Genomic DNA, 22,368 nt, shown 5'->3' on the forward strand with positions numbered 1-22,368 from the left:
AAATATCTGAGCTGTGAATATTCACAGGTATGAATGAACCTCAAATTATGAACATTCATAGATGGTGAACAAATCAAGGAAGTAACTTATGTGTCTTCCGGATACTGTCACAGTTGTGCTGCTGTATGCTCACTGTACAGTGTATCTGTAGCACAGTACAGTCAGAGACTTATTAAATATTTGTGTTTGGTTTTTTCAATTGTATATTAGTGTAAGACTCACTTTGTCGGACACAAGCACAAATGTGACTTATAAAAGTCTTTCTGGAACAGAACATGTTCCTAAGTCAGGGACTTACTGTACCTAGTTAGGCACCTTATCTCTAAAAGAAGTTCAGACACATAATACTATTACCCTTAGAAGGATTCTTATTTCTTGTTCAATGGCTGATTGAGTTTCAGGACTCAGTTTCCCTGTGTCACTGTAAGTCATAACTCCAAGCTAAAATAAAAAAGAGTAGAGTAATTAAGCAGGAAAGAACAAAGTGCCAAAGAATTTAACAGAGAACGAACTAGCCTATATACTAAGTAACAAATATCATAGGAGGTTAAGAACATAAAAATGTTTGTCAGGGCAAAGAAATTTTATCTTTCTTTTGAAACTATAAAAGACTAAAATCAAAATACTAAGGGTGCACAAGGTGGAAAAATTTTAAATCTTTTAATTCTGGACCTGATTGCATTCTTAGAAACCGTGGCTCCAAATCCAGAAATCCTTCATCTGAAGTATGGAAGTGATTGAGGGAGACACAGCAATAATGTGGAAATATGAAATATTTGTAAAAGATAAAGGGGCTCAGAAAGTAAGTTTTTAATGTGATATGAAAAGGCTAAATAATTTTGTTTTAACGTTTAGTTAACTCATGAAATAACAGTTACTATCTATATAATTCTGAAGCAGCTAAAAGAATGCTACACTTTGGCAAAATATTACAGCACTGTTTAGAACAAACAATCTCAACTGCATTTGGAACGTGACTGGAAAAAGTAAATATACCTCATAATCAGATTTCTAAAAGAGGCACTTGGTGTATCATCTGACGCAAGAAAACAAAAGTATTACCTTCTCACTCATTCCAAATTTGGTAACCATCCGCTTAGCTATTTTTGTTGCATTATCAAAATCACTGGAAGCACCTAAAATTTTTTTTTAAAAAATTAAAAATACACCTCATTTTTTTTTTACAAACAAAATTTAAATCAACAAACCCAATTTAAAGTAAAGCCATTATCTAATATCAACCTGTTGTAATATGGTCAGTTCCAAATATAAGCTCCTCTGCCACTCTTCCTCCCATACTAACATCCATTTGAGCAAGCAGCTGGGCTCTAGTTTCATTCCATCTGTCATTCTCAGGCAACAGTGACACCTAGACAATTGAAAAATAATCAGACAATAGCCAAAGAATTCACATAGAGTCCTGAAAGTAAAATCAGAATTACCATGTAACTCTCATCACAGATAGCATTTAGTATAATGCTGCAGAAAAGTGAAAAGATATTAACAGGTGACTAATGATAAAAGCATCAATTTTTTCTTTTTTAAGACAGGGTCTCACTACGCAGGTCAGGCCAACTTTCAACTCACTGTGTAGCCCAGGCTGGCCTCGAACTCACAGTGATCCTCTTTCCTCAGTATCCTGGGTGCTAGGATTATAAGCATGGGTCACCATGTCCAGCAAAAGCAGCAATTTAGACAGGAAAAAAAATTATGAATTTTAAAAGCAATAGGTAGATAATGCTTCAACAGGCCTATTTTGCTTTCAATTACATAAGACATGTTTACAATGCAAAGCAGGGCACAGTGGCACACACCTGTAATCCCAGCACTTGAGAGGCCAAGGCAGGAAGATCACTTCGAGGTCATAGCCAGCCTGGGCTACAAAGTGAATTAAAGGCTAGCCGGAATTATATAGTGAAATGCTGCCTCAAAAAAAAAAAACAAAAGTTTAAAATGTTTTAAACATTTTAATGTTTTCATATTTTAAATGTTTTAAAGATGTAAATAAAACTTCTACTAAATGAAAAAAATTAGAAAAGCTATAGACCTAGTCATTACAAAACATAATTTCTCTAACTAGTTGAACACTAAATTATTTAAGAGTTTGCACTCAGTTAAGCTTTCATAATATAAATATAAAACATCTGAAATACATTATGAAATATTCTTTATTAATAGAAAAACTTCACAAATGGCTCTGATTTCAAAAAGATTCATGAATTAAAAGAGAAGCTATCACTTTTTGAAAAGTAGCTTCACTGTAACTAATCAGCAATTTCTTCCATAAATTTCTGGAAAGCTCTATTAGAAAGCAAATAAAAGAAACCGTAACAATCTTACATGTCCAAGAGTTTGCCCTCGTGGCATGATTGTAGCTTTGTTGATAGGCATTGCATCTTTTGTGTAATATGCAATAATAGCATGACCAGATTCATGGTAAGCTGTAATGGTTTTGTTTTTGTTATCAATTTCCACACTTCTTCGTTCAGGGCCTACAAAGAAAATTTAAGTTATGTACTGCATAGAAAGTGTACTTAAAATAACATCTATTGTTTGGGGATTAATATAAAATAACAACAACAACGAAAACCCAAAACAACAAATCATTATCTTTAATTCTGAAAGTAGTAACAGCGATAACTTGGTTGTCAAATAGTTCCAAGCTCGAACTCTGCACTACTCAAACAGCAAAGTTCAAAAAAATCTGCTTGGCGTTCATAATTTTGCTCAACAGCCAAACTGGAAATCTGACTTGAAAGAACCGGACAGGCTGAGAGTGAGTCACACATCACATCTTGCTGTACACATAAAGAGACATTGCTCCAGTCTCAGTTCTGGCATAGACAATATACAGTACTTATGTAATGTTTGGGCCTCAGAACCAACTAGGTAGTTTTGTATTATTATAGGAAAAACATGTTCAGTTCTCAAACTTTGTATTGTTCAAATATGCATTTGGAACCAAATGAATTTGATAACCGATGCTGCAGAAAGGTGAAAGATGTTTACTAGGTAACTGTATTCCAAATATTTTAAACAGTGTAATATTTCAGAAATTAGTAAAATTCAATCTATGACATACAGAAATTAAAATATACTGTTAAAAGCAAATCAAACATTTTAAAACTATCAACTGGGGTGCAGATGGCCTGTGTGGTAAAACACTTGGCTAGCACATGAGAGTCTTGGGTTTAAACCCTAGCATCACAAAACAAAATAGCACACAAAGAAAAAAGAAACTATCACCTTATCCTTATAATAAGAAAAGGTAGGGGCTGGGGATTTAGCTCAGTGGCATAAGCACCTGCCTTGCAAGCAGGCAGTTGTGAGTTCGATCCTTGGTACCGATAAAAACGAAAAAAAAAAAAAAAAAAGACAAAAAAAATAGTAAGAAAAGGTTAATTTTTCTTTCTAAAAAACAAACTTTCAGTTTATTGGAAGTCATAATCTGTTTTTTAAGCTAATCCAAGATTTAAAGTAAAAATTAAACAGCATAAAATTAACTAAATTTATCGGCAATGCTAGACAAGAGAAACTGTACAGGCAGCTTACCACAAACATCCTAAGTCATGTAAGCTATTAAAATAATTTGTTCTTTAAGGGATCAAACTGTAAAAAATACATAAATAAAATAAAATAGACCATATTGTGTTGCTGTTTTCAGGTACATATTTTCATGCTTCTGTAACCTTTCTTTTTTATCTTTGTAATGCTGGGTTATCAAATCCAGGGATTCACATACACTACTAAGTTACAACCCTCAGCCCTATCCATTTATTTGGTAGCCCTATCCTCCCACTTAAGACAAAGTCTCACTATATAGTGCAGACTGGCCTTGAACTCACGGAAATTCTTGTGCCTCAGCCTACCAATTGCTGGGATTCAACATTTCTCTTTTCAATCAGGAAAAAAAAAGCCTTTTAAGAAACAAAACAAATGTGCCACGCTGTAAAAAAGTCTATAGTGACAAGACAGGTATGATTAATGCCTGCTTTATTGTGTAATGAGAATTGTTTGACTCTCAAACTGAGAATATATGAAATGGTTTATTAACATTTCAATACTCACTGAAATTTTAGAGGAAGATTAAATTCAGTACAGTCTGAGAGATTAGCTGTCTACAAAAAATATTTACCAAAAAAAAAATTAATTCCCAAACATCATGAAGAATATCGGACAAAAAAGAAAGAAAATCTACCCATTAGAATTTTATCTTTGGAAAACTCCAGTTCCTTCATGGTAACCATTTCTTTTCCATCAACAGCTGCCTTTAATGCGGCTTGGTTCACAAGATTCTCCAACTCTGCTCCAGAAAACCCAACAGTTCCTCGAGCAATGATTTCTGGATCAACAGCTATGTAAAAATAGAACACAATATTAACATCTAAAATAGCTAAATTGAAAGTACTTTACGAAGAATTTATATTTTAAAGAAAAAAGAACACAACTTTCTGTAGTATAGCAAAATATTCACCTTTAAAATCAGATTCAAGTTAGGAGAAAGTGCCAAAATATACTATTAAAATTATAACTGGGAAAAATTGTGAAAGTTCTAAATGTAACTAATTAGAAACTTCAAATACAACCTGACTGTTATCAGCCTAAGAATAAACTAAAACAACTGAGAATAAAGAAACATACTCACAGACAACATTTGGTTCCTCAAATTTTACCTTGAAATAACAGTTTAGATATAAAAGCTCTCTTTTATTACAGGAAACACATTTAGCTTTATGGAATGTTTCAGCTATCTCTGAAAACGCTGGCACCTTGATAGGTGCATTTATATTTCAAGTGAACGCACAGTAGTTCTGTGTGTCTTGTTTTACATTTTGCTTTCTCCCTATCGGCCCCAAACTTACAACACAAATCCTTGTTTTGGAGCCTTTTAAATTATTTTGCATTGCACATTTGCATTTTAAAAAATTTATACACAAAAAATTTCCAAATGTATTTGATATCCCAAAGAAAACTCCTCTAGAGTAAGAAATTGAAAATGACAACATTTGCTGGATACACACAAATTAAGAAATAGATTTTTTTAAATGAATAAATGAATGGGACTTTTAAGGCATTAGGTGAGGAATACAAAGAGAGATAATAAGCTAACTATGCTTACACATAATAAACACAAGACTGAAACAACAGTCTCAATAAACAGAAGGTAGCTCGGCATGCTGGCAGACGTCTATAAGGTCAGTTGCTCAGGTGACTAAGGAAGGAAAAATCATGAGTTTCAATGTGGGCTGAGCCATATAATAAGACTTCATGTTTTAAAAAAGGTAGATCAAAGGTTCATTTAGGTAGATGTGCAACCAAAAGTAGCATATAATTTCAATAACAAATATATGCGTGTAAGTCATCCAAGGGCAGTACTTCTAGAGTGATACCACATGCTTGTAGTCTCAGCTGCTTGGGAGGATGAGATAGGAGGATTGCTGGAACCTGGGCATTCAAGACCAGCCAGGACAATATTGAAGAAAAAAAAATCTTTTAATAATTTTATTGAGAAGTATAATGATGAGGGGTGCACTTCAACCTAATTTTCAAATATTCTCATCCTCACAAAAAAGAAGTACCATTCCTACAGACAGTCACTCTCCTTTCCTCACAATTCTGTGGCATGCTCATCTTCTGTCTCTGTAGATCTGCTTATTTTTTTTATGGTACCATGGATTGAACTCATGACCGCATGCTTGCCAGACAGGCGCTTGTACCACTGAGCTAAATGCCCTGCCCAGATCTGCTTATTCTGAACATTTCATATAAATGCAATCATATAATGTCATCTTTTTTTTTGGCTGGGACGGGGGGTACCGGGGATCTAACTCATGACCTTGCACTTGCCTGGCAGGCGTATATGCCGCTGAGCTAAATCCCCAGCACTATAATGTCTTTTGTGATGGTTCTCTTCTCTTAGCATAAAGTAAAGCATATGATGTATTTTGCAAAAACTTTCTTTTAATACTTACTTGTCTAATGCTTCTGGAAAGTTTGTGGCTCCTATAATGATTACTCCTTCGTTGGGCTTAAAACTATTAAGGAAAAGAAAAGAGTATCCTTTTACTTACAATTGAAGCATATTACACATACAGCAATAATCTACACAAAGATCTTTCATCATTAATTTTATGTTAATTTTTTTTTTTTTTTTTTTTGGTCCTGGGGATTGAACTCACGACCCTCGAGCTTGTCAGGCAAGCACTCATGCCACTGAGCTAAATCTCCAGGCCCCCCATCATTAATTTTAGTGAAAGGTCAGGAAGAGACTCATAATAAACCACACATCATCTGTGATCACGAATCTATCTATTCTCCTTAGGCAACCATGACCTGATACAAAAAGCAGGTGCTGGGTGCCTGATTCATTTTTGAAAAAACTCCTAAACCAAGCCTATCTCTACTAATTTCAGTTACTACAGATACTGATGTAAAATAGAAGGGTCTCAAGTTCAAAATCAGTCTGGCCAAAATAAAATAAAACGGAAGAGGGTACAATCTCCAGTATGCAGACCTCACAAAATTTTAAGACTATTTCCAAAAAGTCTCACCCACATGATTTTTAAGACATTTCTTTCAAAGCAACATCATTTCTTGCTTTTAAATGGTTAACAGTGATCTAAGTTTTAACACCAGCAGTACATCAAAGGCAGCTCAAAACTGCAAGAACAAAGGGGCAAAGCTGATACATAAAACACTCAATTGGTAATGGAAGTAATATGATACTGTGAGAAAAGCTCTCTATACCCATACCATTTTTATTATCAAATGCTTTATGAGACCAGGATGCATGAAATCACATTTACATATATCAAGTGCTGGGAGGGACCTGTTATTTCGAACAATTTTAACGACAGGATGAATCCTAATTTTTAAAAAATAACAGTATATTTCACATACAAACAAAGACTCTTATTACCCATCCATTTCAGCAAGAAGTTGATTTATAGTCTTCCTTGAATACGGATGCATTGGAGACTCAATTCTCTTTCCCCCAACAGAATCTAATTCATCAATAAATATAACACAAGGAGCATTTGTTTTTGCTTCCCCTATGAAAACAGAAAGTATTCAAATAAGTTGAAAAAAATTAACTAAAAACCTTATAAATATTAAAATGCCTAAGACTGTTAAGAGTTAAAAACAGAAAAAAATCATAAGAAGAAAATTCACAAAAGATCATTTTTTACTAAGAATAGTAGTACGGGGAAAAATAAACCAAAGAGAATGATATAAAATAATAATAATTGACTATTATTGGCTATTCATTCTCCCTAATTGTACAAATCACTTTAGAGGCCAATAACTCCTAATTACATATGATGAATAAAATGGGAAAAAAAAACCCTAAGTTTTCAAAAGTCCCAGCCAGCCCTTTCATTGCGTTTTTTTTTTTTTTTTTTTTTTTAAAAAGGCAGGGCAAACTGTTCTTCAATTCACTTAAATAGCCCAGGCTGGCCTTGAACTCATGGCAACCCTCTTGTCTCAATTTTCCAAGTGCTGGGATTACAGGTGTGCACCATATCACCATATCACTTCTTAAAATGATCAGCCTATTAGAAAACTAGTAACAACTCTATATTAACTCATATATATTAAGTTATTTGAAACCAGAATCCCACAGTGCCTCTTTCTGCTGACTATCACGCACAACCAAGTAGCAAAAATAATTAAAAATCATTTTCCTCCTAAAATGAACAACATTTAACAATGCATAAAAAATACACCACAACATACTAAAAAGAGTTCTGATTCGGCTGGCTCCCACACCCACAAACATTTCATCAAATTCTGATCCAGAAGCATATTAAAAAGGAACATCAGCTTCTCCTGCCACAGCTCTGGCAAGAAGTGTCTTTCCTGTTCCTGGTGGTCCCACTAAAAGAATTCCTAAAAGAAAAACAAAAGTGATTCAAATATGTTATTAAAAAATCCCCAGTAAGAACCTATAAAACAATTGACATAATTCGGAAGAAGCTCAAAGAATAGACATCATCAACATTTTCAAACCCAGGAAAACATTTGTCTCTGCTAATCATTCCCTTGAGGATCTCTATAATTAATTTCCCGCTGTCATTTAAATACTGTTTATATATCAGCAAGATACAAAAGATGTTTATATAAGACTATACAAGGAAAGTAGTATAAACACATTTATGCAGCAAAATAATATAAACCTACTCATAAATGAAATTTACATTAAAAGACAAACAACCAAATGTAATGCATGAATTTTGATACTTTTCCATAAAAAACAAATACTGGAGAGTATATTTTGAAAATCTAGTGTTTTCCTTGTGAAGGACAAATTAGGACAATGTCCTTACTCTTAAGTAGTCTTATACCCAAGCTATTATCTACAGCTTTCTTTCAAATGTTCAGGGGAGAAAGGCATACTATATGCATGTGTGCACACATGTGCACAAACATACACACACACACAGTAACATTAACAACTGCTGAATTTAGGTAAATAACCTATGCGAGAAGTTTTAAAAGTTTTCATAATAAGATGGAAAAGTACAATTCTCATTCATATCACAACTTGGTAAAAATACAGATTAAAAAATAAAGCTGTATTGATGCTGCACTGTAATATAAAAAATATTTTATAGGACAGCTTGAAAAGACTGAGGACTAAAAAACAAAAAGACTGAGGACTATCCTAGTTTTACCCATACTTAAATAGTTTGTATGGTATTAACTTAAATCACATTAACTTCTAGAGACTACATCTTAGTACCTAAGGATGTGTCCACACATTTATAAAACACTCCCTGATTAGAAGAAGATAATTTGTTTTGGTTTTCTATGATGCTATAGCACAGACTTCATAAATATACCCTAATGTAGCAAAGGTTCATGCAAACATTCTTGTGTATTCCTGAATTCTCAATAGATATCAAGCAGTATAAAAGAAGAGAGTTTTGACAGCCAGACCCAAGCCTCTCTCTGTGAGTCAGAGACATCCACAGAATGCAGGGGGAAAGAACCAGGCCTCACCAGGAGGTGATCCCTGCTTGGAAACCAGTGCCATGTGCAGGCCACTACCAGAGTAGTGACAACCCAAACCTTTCTCTGTGAGTCAGCACCATTCATGGACTGTGGAGGGAGAGAACAAGACCACACTAGGAAGCAATCTCCATCTGGAAACTGTATCATTTTCACTGTTTTGTTGGGTTGGGTTTTGTTCTCTTTTGTTTTGTTTGATAATGTTAAATCTGATGACATAAGCAGCTATTTAAGATAACAAGACATATTATGGTAGCAATTTTGGATTTACTATAGACTTGTTTTGAAGTCCTTTATTGCATTCATTGTTTTGTTTTTACTGTTTCTATTCCATTCAATTTTTACTAAGTCCAAAGGTATCTGCAGCTATTTTGAAGACAACAAAAGGCATTATGGTGACTATTTTTGATTTCATAAGATTCTGAAGTCCTGTCTCACTTATACTGGTTTATTTTGATTGATTTTATTGTTTTATTTTCGTTAATTTTATCCTCTTTAAAAAAGAGGGCTTCTAGAAATTCATTCTAGGAAAATAAACATGAAGGCAAAGACTATTAGGATGGTCATCACAGTGCTATTTTTAATAATAATAAATTGGAAACCATATTAAAATTCAATATAAATGATAACACATGCTATAATTTAGCAATTAATATTTCATAATTGTAAAAATTATGAAAGACCCTCTTTTCTACCCACAAAAAGGATGAAGAGCTATCTCATATTAATGATAAAACTACAGGCTCTGTGCAATCCTTGACTGGATCTCAACACTGGGGGATGGAGGACAAGGATACTATTGGATAGTTCTTGAAGGATACTCTTGGAATGAATGCTGGCTATGAAATGTGAATTGGTAATTGTTTTTTATCCACAATAAATTTACTAATTTTAATAGTTATACTAGAATTATATAAAAGAATATCCTTACAGTATCTCTAATACAAGTACTATATTTAGGAGTAACGAAGTATTATGTCTACAACTGACTCTCAAACGGTTAAGTAAAGATAGGCATATAAAGAGAAAAAAACAGCACAGTACTAAGGGTGGGTTTCAGGTATGGGAAGAACAAGCTTTTAGATTATTTTTGCAACTTAAAGCTTCAACACATAAAAAAATGTAAATTACTAAAAAAGGCTTATGGAAGGCTATATTAAAAAGCACGTTTTTTTTTTTATTTAAAGGAGAAAACAAAACAGAATAAGGATACAAGTAATACAGAATTTCAAAAAAAACCAGTAAAAAATCACTAGTTAATAGATTACATAGTCATCTTAGAAATAGTTGTTCAAGTTACAGGATTAAAGCATACAAAGTGGACATTCAAACAGTGAGACTGCAAACAATTGTGTTCAATGAACCAACAAAAACTTAGTAATATGGTCATCTATCTTAACACACAAAAGCACGTATTTTTAAAAATAGTATTAACTAACTTCTAATCAGTTAGTCCCTAACAAAATTAAATTAAAAACATATTATTTAATGACATAAAATCATGTTAAGGGAAAAGTTACTCTACCTTTTGGAAGTTTTCCCCCAAGCACAATAAATTTCTGTGGGTTTTTCAAAAATTCAACAACTTCCTGTAATTCTTGTTTAGCTTCCTCCACCTAAAGTAAGATAATTTGTCAAATATTTTAAATAATGCTTCTTGTTAGTAAATTACCAAGTTAGTAAATTAACAAAGCTTTAAACATCACAAGTTTACTTTGGTTACAGAATTAACTTGGCTTTCTCTTTATGTCAAGGAAAAAGTATATAAAAATGCCCCCGTATAAGCACTCAAAAGCTTCTTTCCTTTTCCTTGTTTCCAACTATACAATGTCTCTTAATCATGCCAACAAAAATGATTTGAAATTCTTACATTTCCTCAATAAACAAAAAGAACACGGGGCAGGGTTAAAAAGAAATTACCACAGCAAGCATGGCCAAAAGGCAAGTTGAGAACCTACAATTCTGGGTCATGATTAGTTTTTACCACTATTTGTGGGACATTTCCCACAAGAATTTCCAGAAAACACTATGATTTTTTTGTTTGGTGTGGTTTGGTTTTGACAGAAGGTCTCACTCTGTAGTTCAGGCTGGCCTTGATCTCAATATGCAGCAAAGGCTGGCTTGGAAATTTGCAGTGATCTTTCTGCCTCAGCCTCCTGAGTGCTGGGACTACTTGGTGTCCACCACCATGCCTACCTAGAAAACATTACAACTGCTAGAGTCAGAAAGGTTTTTCTGGCTAGTTTTTGTTAAGCTTGGTAGGTCTTTGAAAGTTACTGATTCAATCCTTAAAATTTTTACTAAAACGTTCACAAAGTTAATCGTTAATAACAAAGCCTTGCTCACTCCAAAGCACAAAAGAAATGCAAACATGTGTTCAACAAGATACATGTCTAAGAGTATTATTTATGCCTAACTACAAACAACCACATAAAAACCTAATACACAGTACTACAGTATTTGTACAATAGCATTACTGTGCCATGAAGATAAATTAACTACAATTCCAAATAACATGGCTGGATCTCAAAAGCATCACACTGAATGACAGAAGCCAAACCTGAAAGGGCACATTCTACAGGTATTACAACTATTTGAAAAAAAAAAAAAAAACCTCAGAAACAGGGGAAAACTAATGTAAAATATCAGGAATATGATTATACAGAGAGAGGAGGAAACAGTAAGTAGAAAAAAGCTAACAAGAGGCTCTGGAGGTCTGTTAATAATCTCCCTGTTTCTTGAGTTGGGCACTACTGACATAGGTGTGCTCACTTTGTGATGATTTGTGGTTTGGACACCTTTATGTGAACATGTCACATTTCAAAAAACTTATGCTTAAAATGTTCTGGCTGCATTATTAAAAGACTACATTTTTTCCCCACATAATGATCAGATGTAGTGGCACACACTTGAAATCTCAGCACTATAAAGATAAACAGGCATATGGTTTGCAAGAGTGTTAACTGTCTTTTTCTTCCTTAATTTCCTAACTGCATTTTTAGATTATGTAATTATTTTTCTGCTTTCCATACACAAACATACAAATTATTCTGCAATAAATTTCACCTAGTGGCTGATTAACTTAAAAAGAGAGTATTTTTTAAAAAAGTATTCAAAGGCAGACACCTAGGAAAACAAGACTGATAAAAAAAACTGGTCAAAAACATCAGCCAGGTGTGCTGGTGCACTCCTGAAACCCCAGCAGAAGGCAGAAGGATTGCCTCAAGTTTGAGGTCAGCCTGCGCTCCACATTCCACATGGATATAATGCCAACATTAAAGTGAAAGAGTAAAACAAGAGAGTACTTACTTCTCAAATTCTCTTTCAATCTTTTTGGCAAAGTATTACCAGTGGAATATAAAACCTATTCAAGAAAATGGTGCTAAACACGATTAAAAAATGAATTATTTTAAGGAGCCCATATTAATTTGCACACGTGTGTGTGTGTGTGGTGATGGCACTAGGCCTTTCTAATTTCTTAAAAATTTGATTACTGTAGAAGGGATTAAACTCTACATTAAACTGAGAACATCCCAGCCCTTTTAATTTTTATTTTGAGACATGGGTTTGCTAAATTGCCCAGGGTATCTAATTTGTAACCCTTCTGACTCAGCCGCTGGGATTACATGCATGAACCACCACACCCAGCTAACAGCCCTTATTAAAATTCCACATCAGAGTTGGAAGCTGTAGATCATAAATTTCAATTTTTCTTATAGAAAGTTTCTCCCTAAACATTCCTTGAAAGGCAATTACTCAGTCTCTATCACTCATAAAATCAAATACATATCAGATTTATTAATAAAGCACAGTATAGAACTAAAGTTTCAGAATTTGCATTTGAAGAAAAAAATTAAAATCAGAAATATTTATGTTGACTGGTCTTTGATATAAATTTGTGATCCAAATTTGAGTGGCTCCAAGTGTCATATTTCCTTAATCCACTCATTCTCCCATTGTCACAAAACTCCCTTTTTCAGAAATTACACATTGCTCTTCCATCCATATTCTCAGTCGATGATCCTGACTCTGGCTTCACAATCAGCTTTCACCTACTACATTACTAATACCCCACTTTATTTTCTGCTGATGAACATTCACAACTTAACACCTGTTATCACACTGAAATTGTTCATTATCAAGTTCACCAATGACACACTGCTAAAAAGAAAGTCAATTATCACTGGAACCATCAACATCACCTCACACAGCTAGCTGGCCCATCTTCCCTGGTGAGGAAATATTTTTTTCTGGTTTATCCCCTCCCCTACTACTTCACAGACAGCTCCTCATTCCCTGCTCTTGATCCTTCCTCTGGCGTGTTAACCCGTGAGTACGCTAAAGTTTAGGTTTAGAACTCTTCTCTTTGCTAGGCGTACTCACTTCCTTGGTAATCTCATTTAAACACATAGAGTTCATATCTTAAATGTAAACTTCAGGATTTTTCATTTCAGTTTGAACTTTCCCCAAAATTCCTAAAAGATGTATTCAAGTGCATATTCAGTGCTCTCACCTCACATTTAACATTACTACAACTGAATTTCTTATCTTTATTCTGAATATTGCTTCCATCCACAGTCTAATTTTTTAATTTCAGAAATGGGAATTTTGTTCCTCTAACTGCTCTGCTCATACCTTGTGGTCTTCTTGATCTGTATTTCTCTTATACTTTTAACTTCTAATCAGGGAATCCTACTGTACCTACCTTCAAGACCTAACTACATCTTACCAACTTCACTTTAATGTTTGTCTTAGCATCATCTCTTATCTGGATGACAGCAACAGGCTGTCATCTAACTTTGTACTTTCTAGACTTTAGAGGCTATGAACACAACAACTACACTGTTAAACCACACCATATCTTTGTTCAAAATTTTATGGAACCAATTTTCACAGACTAAAAGGCTGTGTTTATAATGGCTTCTAAGACACTATCCAAAGTGCTCCTACACAAATCCTTATCTCCTACTATCTTTTTACCTATTTAGTTCCATACTTAAACCTGAAAAACCTTATTTAAAGCTGGATGTGGTGGCACATGCCTGTCACCCCAGCACTTGGGATGCTGATGCAGGAAGATCACTGTGACCTCCAAGCTAGTTTGACCTATAAAGTGAGTTCAAGGCCAAGCTAAAATGCATAGTGAAACTATGTCTTAAAAAGACCAAGAAAAGGGGGACAACAAAAAACCTTATATAAAAACGCAGCCCCTCTCCCTCTCTTCTTTAACCTGGTCCCCATAAAGATTCTAAGGTTGCTAGTTTTTTAAATTTATCTGTTTCAGAACAACTTTTAGAATCAAATGCTGTCCTTTGAGTATCAATTATATAATGTACAAAGAAGGCAAAGAAAACTTACTCCTTTAACGTGCTCAAAAGTGACATTTTTCATCTGAACAGGATCTACTGCAGAATCAAGCCCGGTAGTAGTCCGGAAGCAGACTAAATGGAAGAAAACAGATGTTAATATTTAACAGATTAACAAAATTTCAATCATCTTAATTTTTAGATGTAAGAAACCAAAGCCTCCAAAATTAAACATCGGAAAAATCTCTGTTCACATACACCGAAACAAAGTACAGAACAGAAAATAGGTCTTCTGATTTCTAGATCATGTTCAAATAGCAAGTGATTCACATTAAAGACATATATTTTTGTACTTTCCTTTAAAACCAAAAATTATTTTCCTGTTCTTGGACTAATAATAGAAAGCTTAAAATCAATGGTTATCAAATTTCAGTATGAATTTTTGAAAAACCACTTGAAAACTGTGTTAAAATGCAAATCTTCAAAACCGTGCTACACACTAATAGTTTGCAGATTTGAGAAAGAGCCCAGGAGGTTGTATTTTTAACAAGCACCTTCAATTATTCTGACACAACTGGTTACAGATCTGCATTGTGAAATATATTGCCTTAAACACAGCATAAAAACCCGGTCCATTCATTTAATTAAAAGAAGGAAAGAAATGATTTCACTTTTGAAGTATTCTTCAATAATGACATCTTTAAGCATATGAGAGGAAGAGTTTGGTAGGATAAAATACTTCAAAGCTACCCTGAGCAACTGTTACAAAGTTTTTAAAAATTGCTCCCCAGGTCAAGTGGAACAGTTACAAATGAGTACAGTGATTTCTAATAACTTCATGAAACTAAAAGATTGCCATTAAGACATAGTGAAATTTAAAGGCAAAAGAAAGAAATGCTTGCTCGGTATGGTGGTACATGTGTGTAATTCCAACATTTTGGGAGGTTGAGGCAGGGCGATCTCAAGCTCAGGCCTACCTGGACAACTCAAGTGAGACTCTGTCTCACAGTAAAAAGGACTGTGGATACAGCTGAGTGCAGGTCTTGGGTTCAATTTCTTAGACAAAAACAAAAAAAATTTCTAACAGAAGAAATGCCTAACACAACAGGAACACACAAGTGGGAAAATACATATATAAAACAGTAATTCTAGAATGGACACTAACAGTTTGAGCCTTTTAATGAACTGTTTAAGGATCTTAAATAATTACAAAGAATGAACATATGGTAAAAACTGAATGATAGCTGAGAAAGTAATTAGAACTACCTACATGTGGTATTTATAACTGTATTTCAGAACTGCAAACTGAAAAGATACTGGATTCATCTGATTAAGAAAAAATTCAATTTATGGGCTTGTCTTTGAAGCACAAGACTGCCTTATATTGTTATTATAACATCCTACATAATGCTAAAATTTGATCATCCCACATGTATCATTTTCTAAAACCCTAGAAAACTAACCACTAGGAATGAAAGGTCTTGTAATGCAATCCACCAGCAGTTCCTTACCAGGTGCCACACCCACGAACCCCCAGAACCACAAGCTAAAATCAACCTCTTTCTTTTAGAAAAAGTACTCAATAGTCAGCCTTGGGTATTTCATCATTGAAACACAAAAAGCCTACATAATCTACAAACAGTGAAAAGGAAAAGAATATTTAAAGAAATAAAAAAGTTGCCGGGGATTTAGCTCAGGGGCACACGTGCCTGCCTGGCAAGCACGGGGACATGAGTTTGATTCATTACCACAAAAAAAAAAAAAAAAAAAGAAAGAAAGAAAAAAGTTAACATGGCAGATAAATAAAAGCATCCTTACCAGATAAAAATGGATTTTTTAAGAGTCCATAAATGCCAAACAGAAGCAGAACAAAAAGAATTAAACGAGTTCGCCTTAAAGAATCTGGAAGAGAGAGAGAAAGGCTTAAGCTGAATACCACCAATGAGATATTGCAGCTAAACAAAATGCAAGTATCAGGATACTGATAATTATACTTTTATAATGTGCAATTTTGGAAGCTAGCATTCTTGTGCACAGCCACAGCCTTTCAGCATCTTCTTCCTCAAAACTTCACGAAACCACATATGCTTTCTGTTCTTGACTTATCTCTTGAGAAAGTAAACTGCCAATATTTCTACTCAAACATAGTTTAACTTATAATGGAATATACCCATGTAAGAAGATGGATGAATTTTTGTTTTTTGAGACAGGATCCCACTATTTAATTGCAAGCTGGCCCTGAGCTCACTATGTAGCCCAGGCTGGTCTCAAACTCTTAGTTATCCTCCTGCTGCAGCCTCCTGAATGCTGGGAAACAGGATGAATGATTTCAGAAAAATCATTTGTAATAGTTTAAATGTAGGCCTATGACATCTTTTCAGTTATTTTTCTCAAATCAACTTACCATTGGTTTTTTGTGTTAATGTTTGAGCTTTCAGAAAACCCTCTGCAAAACCAGTTTTAAATGCATCTTGATGAGCTTCAGGTATGTTTTTCGTTTTCATGAGTTTGTCCAAACTCTCAACATCTGATCCTCTGTCCCGCAAAAGAAACCCCTACATGCATGAAATAACACAACAGTATTTATTGGTCAACTGTACAGACAGGGATAATACTCATTTATGTCATGATCACCCACTAAAAATTAATTGCAAGTCTAAAATTTCATTTCTATTGCCAATGTGAAGAAATTAAGATTCAACATCAAATTAATCAACTGACCAGGATACTAATTCTAGATCCCACACGCACACAAATCAATTATTAACATAAAGAAAGTGTCATTACTCTGCACTACACTATACTGAAAACACTGCCACATAATGCTTAGGATTATAATGGTCTGATATTCACCGTACTTTATCTCTGCTGGAGGAAAAATTTCATTACCTTATTAAGATTAAAGTATTATTCTGCATGGCTAGGCGTAGTGGCATGCACCTGTAATCCCAGCACTCAGGAGACTGAGGCAGGAGGATCATTGTGAGTTCGAGGCTAGCCCGGACTACAAAGTGAGTTCAAGGCCAGCCTGAACTGCACAGCAAAACCCTGTCTCAAAAAGACAATAAAATAAGAAAATAAAATATTGCCCTGCACATACTAAGCCTAGTTCTAAAAATATAAAGATAATTAAGTCATTCTTCTTAAAGTTTCTAGCCCACTAGGAAAAAATATATAAATATTTTCTTAAAAAATGGTTTTGGCAGTGTGGAGCTTCCTTAAAAAACTAAGATTGGTGGGCCCATTCAACCCAGTTATTCCCCTCTGGGTATCTTCCCAAAAAGAATTAAAAACATCATACCACAGAGATATATGTGCACCCATGTTTTATAGCAGCTAAGTTTATAATCGCCAGATCTTGGAAACAACCTAAATGGCCACTGACTGAGGAATGGATAAAAAACATGTGGTATTTTTATACAATAAAATATTACTCAGCCATAATTAATGATAAACTGGACATTTTTATAGGTAAATGGATATACCCTGAGAACATATTCATTAGTGTGACAAGCTGAAAGAAAAACATATATATGTGTATATGTATATAAAAATAGTTAAGACAGTTATACTACTGATTTCACTGAGTTCGCTGAAGAGAAAGATCTGTATTGGTATTGTTTGGACAACTGAACACAGATGTCTTGCACTCTGGGTGAATGATCTGGGGATGACAACGTACAATGTATGTACTATTACTACCTCTGACTGATGTGCTTTGAAATTTTATTGTACTTTTATGTTTGAATAAAATGGATTTGAAAAAAATAAAGTGCAAAGAAAGAAAAAAGAAAAAAGATTTTGGTATCTAGTTATCGTAGCAAAAGAAATTCTATATACGGAAAACCACAAAGGCCTTACAGAGAATGGACATAGTAACTATAGAGGAAAAACATGACAGAGCCACGGAACAGCATTTAAGAACTGTGTGTAATTTGACACATCTTGCAGTCAAAAGCATGGGACAGGGAAAAGACTAAGTGGCATACCAGAAATGAGAACCAAAAAAATGGTCAGTAAAGGTTTGAAATGCTCTGTAAATCAGACTGGGTTGGGTCATCATTTTATTACTTAACATTTTTTTTTTTAATCAGGGATTGAATTCACTACCTCACAGTTACCATTAGTCTCTTGACATTTCTGAAGAATAACGTTTCACCCTTCCAAGAAAACCAAACCAAAGCCAAACCCATGTTACACTTTGGCTCCCATGGCCAGCAAGGAAGAGCCCTGTGGCAGTGGCAGGGCGGGGTAGTCCAATAGCAGGTGGCCCCTTTTCCAACTTACCACAGTTGCCCACCTGTTCAAAGCCAGGGCACTTTCCTCATGAGCACATAACGTACACAGTCACTGCTGCCTCCTCCCGCACTCACACACCCGCACACGCACACCCGAGTGTCTGTGTTAGGGACGCTGCCTACTGACTGTGAGGCCGCTTGGCCGCGGGCACCTCCTCCTTTTCCTGCTTCAGCCATCGCACCAGCAGGCCTGCACCACCTCTCTTGGCGGGCAGCGGGCTCTTCTGCAGGAACTGGCTGGACCACTGGGGTGTGTCGGACTTGTCCTTCTGGGGTGTCTCTTGGTCTTCCTTTTTGGGTGACTTCGTGGCTAGCCACTGCATCATCTTTTGGCTGCTGCCACTTGCCTTGGGCTCCTACGAAAGTAAAAGGCTCATAGCACCCAGTTCCAGCCTCCTGAATGGGCTGACTCAGTTAGAAGCCAAAAGAGAAGGAAGGCACTGGAGGGGCTCAGAGCATGGCAGAGAACAGAAATAGCACGTAGTGCTAGGAAATGAGTTTGGACTCGCAGTCCACACCCTCTGTGCCCCTTGCAGTCCCCACCGCCCAGCCCTGAGCAAAAAGATTCTGAATTAGCACAATGTGCCCTTCACAGAGTAAAGACCACACGGAAATGGGGCAGTGTCTGATGCAAAATGAAGATATATACATGTTTCATTTTAGAGTGAAAAACACGTCAGGGTAACAGGAGTTTGCAGAGACAAAAGAAAAATGAGGGCTGGGGATATAGTTCAGTGGCACAGTGCCTGCCTGGCAAGAGTGAGGTCTTGATTTTTAGTACAAAAAAAAAAAAAAAAAAAAAAAAAGAAAAGAAAAATGATGGCAGTGCCTATGGTAAGGGGAAAACAACTGTAAGAGAAACAGGACAAGGTGGTTGTCCTGGTGGCTTTTGTCCCGACACTGCTCTGAGCATGAACTCTCCAGGTCATCACAGGATCTCGCTGTGTAATCCAGGCTGGCCTTGAACTTAAGGTCATCTTTCTGCCTCAGCCTCTCAAAGGCTGAAACAATCAGGTGTGCACCACCATGTCTGGCTCGATGGGGTCAGTTAACTAAACTTAGGAACTTCCTCTGCACTGCAGGCCTCCCGTCCAGCCACTTTCCCTCCCCACACCCTGGGTCCTGTGAATACTGAGAGGGAACAGGGCGCTTCTCCACCTTGTGGCTGAAGCAGGTAACAGAAGATACTGCAGAGGCCAGCGGCCTGAGAGTGGACCTCAGCAGGCTGAAGGCTTGTGTCTTCCTCAATCACCTTCAGGAGAATTTGGTTTACCAGGTTCACCAAGGATGCCTCCAGTTTCCTTTCTTTTTTTTTCCATTTTTCTGGCTGGGAATTGAACTAGGTTTTTAAAATTTTGAGATAAGACTCTTAAGTCATTAAATTGCCCAAGCAGGGTTTGTACTAGTTATCCTCCTGCCTCAGCCCCTCAGGTAGCTGGGATGACAGATGTGCAGCCCTGCATCCAGTTCCAAAGCAATTTCTTTTTGTATGTGGGGGACTTTCTGAGGCACAGTCTTGCTATGCAGTCCAGATTAGGCTGGAACTTGCAGGGATCCTCCTGCCTCAGCCACCAGAGTGTGGTGGCTGATTACAGGTGGGTTAGCCCAGGCAGAGAGTGCTTCTGGGGGTGAAAGCTGGGACTAGGAAATGCCATAGGCTGAGAGACAAGGCAACATGACAGGCCCCTACCTTCTTGACCACCAAGTGGACAGGAGTCAGACACTCAGGGCTGTTGTTCCTCGAGTTGTTGACAATGGGGGAGACAGCGTGGAAGGTGATGTTCTCTGTGGGGCGAATCAGCTTCAGTGCCTCCTGAGTAGGGATATCCCCAAAGTCTAGCCACCTGGACACGGCCTCCTCTCCATCCAGGATGGCAGGCATCCTATGAGTTGGGATGTTGGGGCAGAGACAGTGAGGCAAGAGAAAGATACAGACTTGAGTCAGCTGACAGCAGCTACCCAGAGGCCACACCCATGCTCTGTGTCTCCCTTCTCTGTGCTGCACAGAAAAAGCGAACAGGGCCATGCTTGGGACTGGTGCATTAGCGCTCAGGCTAATAAACTGGTGGGCTTCCTACAGTCCCCAGCCTAGAACAAGGAACAAGGGATCCTTGAAAACTATCTATGAACAATCACCTCTGGTCTCATGACCCATGAAAGCCTATAGTAAGAAAGGGCTAGCTGGACACAGCAGCACTCGCCTGTAGTTCCAACTACTTGGAAGGCTGAGACAGAAGAATGCTTGAGCTCCGGAGTTTAAGGCCAGCCTCGGTACAGGGTAAGAGCCTGGCTCAAAAGAAATCCTTAAAATCTTTTTAACCTGAGTGTATTTTATGATAAATGGCATCTCTGCTTGTATAGATTACTTAACAGTAATTAGCAGTGTATTTTTGAGATAGGCACTTGCCTTGAACTCACTAACCCAGGCTGGCCTCCTGAGTGCTGGGATTACAGGTATGTGCCGTCAAACCCAACCAACAGTGCTTTACCTTTCTTTTTTTTGGGGGGGGGGGGGAGGGAACATGACAAGGTCTTGCTATGATCCTGTTCAAGGGTGGCCTTGATCTCACAGCAACCTTCCAGCCTCAGCCTCCCAAATATAGGCTACCATGCCCAGCCTGTTTTACTTAACATACAAAACGATGTTATAGCATTCTGCATGGCTGAGGCAGGAGGATCACAAATTTAAGCCCAGCCTGAGAAACTTAATGGCGCTGTCTGAAAATTAAAAACAAAAATGGCTGTGTATGTGTGTGTGTGTGTGTGTGTGTATATATGTACAGATAGCTCGACGTGAAGGCCCTGAATTTAATACACAAAAACTAAAACAACTATATCACACAAAAGCATATTTTCATAGAGCTCAGGACAAGGCAGGTAATCCTAGTAGGTACAGTATTAACAATCTTTGCAACAGAACAGCAAAACTGTATATAAGTGTGTACTCAGATCTGGCAGTAACTATAAAGGTGTTATACAAGTACAGTCTGTTCTGCCAGTGCTTGTTTTTAAACTACAAACCTGTTTCAGTGTGACTGATGTGTCAAGAAGCAAATGGAGCAAAATGCAAATTCTGCATTTGCTTCCGCTGCATTTCATGTGTGCAAACGGAGTTGAACACAGGAAACTGTTTCTGTGGAGAGCCTGAGAAGGGCACGAAATGCATGCATACAAGCTACCTGCGCTTGCAAGGAAGGTCTCCAGGCTGAGCTCTATTCTTCAGTGCCTGGGAACTTCCTGTGTGTATATTTCAAGCACCCATTTCACTTCTCCAAAGCAGCTCAGCTGCCTGGCTCAGAACACGGGTGGGCAGTGCATGGAGAGCAAACAGAAACATTTTAAATACTGAGGAACTTGAAATAACAAAGCATCTTCAAAGAAAAAACAAGAACATGTAATTATCTCCAGAGCAACAGATAAAAGGAATCCACAGCAGCCACAACACTGCAAAAATAGAAGAAATATCTATGGCTGGAGCAATTCCAAGAAGTAGTGTGAAGTGCTGACAAGGCCTAAGGAGCAGAAGCCAAGGAAACATTCTTTAACAAAGAAAAAAGCTTTTCTTACAAGGAAAGAGCACTATTTATACATGAAGACCTTAAACACTCTGAACTGGCTTCTTTGAATGCAAGTGTTGTGGCTTGGTGCCTTCTGCTATCAGAAGCTGCAGCACGGATGGAAACTACCCTCAGGAATTTCCAGGGTTGGGGGCTGGGATGCAGTGCAGTGGCAAAGCCCCTGTCTAGCATTAT

At 36.6% G+C, this 22,368-nt stretch overlaps 1 protein-coding gene across 2 annotated transcripts in view; it reads right to left on the bottom strand.

Moving 5' to 3' along the window:
* Positions 1-2,446: 2,446 nt before the first annotated feature.
* The window catches only part of LOC100720002 (abasic site processing protein HMCES-like), a 33,620-nt gene continuing 13,698 nt past the window's right edge, over positions 2,447-22,368 (bottom strand). The window contains exons 5-15 of one of the 2 annotated variants that reach the window (XR_010043915.1): positions 20,307-20,499; positions 18,744-18,972; positions 16,723-16,873; positions 16,137-16,220; positions 14,371-14,453; positions 10,538-10,628; positions 7,738-7,890; positions 6,920-7,052; positions 5,973-6,035; positions 4,199-4,354; positions 2,447-2,492 (exon numbers count right to left, since the gene is read on the bottom strand). Coding sequence is in view for 1 of the 2 variants with exons in the window: in XM_063238517.1 (XP_063094587.1) it covers positions 18,736-18,972; positions 20,307-20,499 (430 nt within the window). In the remaining variant the exon portion in view is untranslated. Of the gene's footprint in view, positions 2,493-4,198; positions 4,355-5,972; positions 6,036-6,919; positions 7,053-7,737; positions 7,891-10,537; positions 10,629-14,370; positions 14,454-16,136; positions 16,221-16,722; positions 16,874-18,735; positions 18,973-20,306; positions 20,500-22,368 lie in introns of those variants that run through there. The other variant, XM_063238517.1, reaches the window with a different exon arrangement.

This window comes from Cavia porcellus, unplaced genomic scaffold (genome assembly GCF_034190915.1).
Source record: "Cavia porcellus strain 051 isolate PalLab524CR breed Dunkin Hartley unplaced genomic scaffold, mCavPor4.1 scaffold_27, whole genome shotgun sequence".
NCBI lineage: Eukaryota > Metazoa > Chordata > Mammalia > Rodentia > Caviidae > Cavia > Cavia porcellus.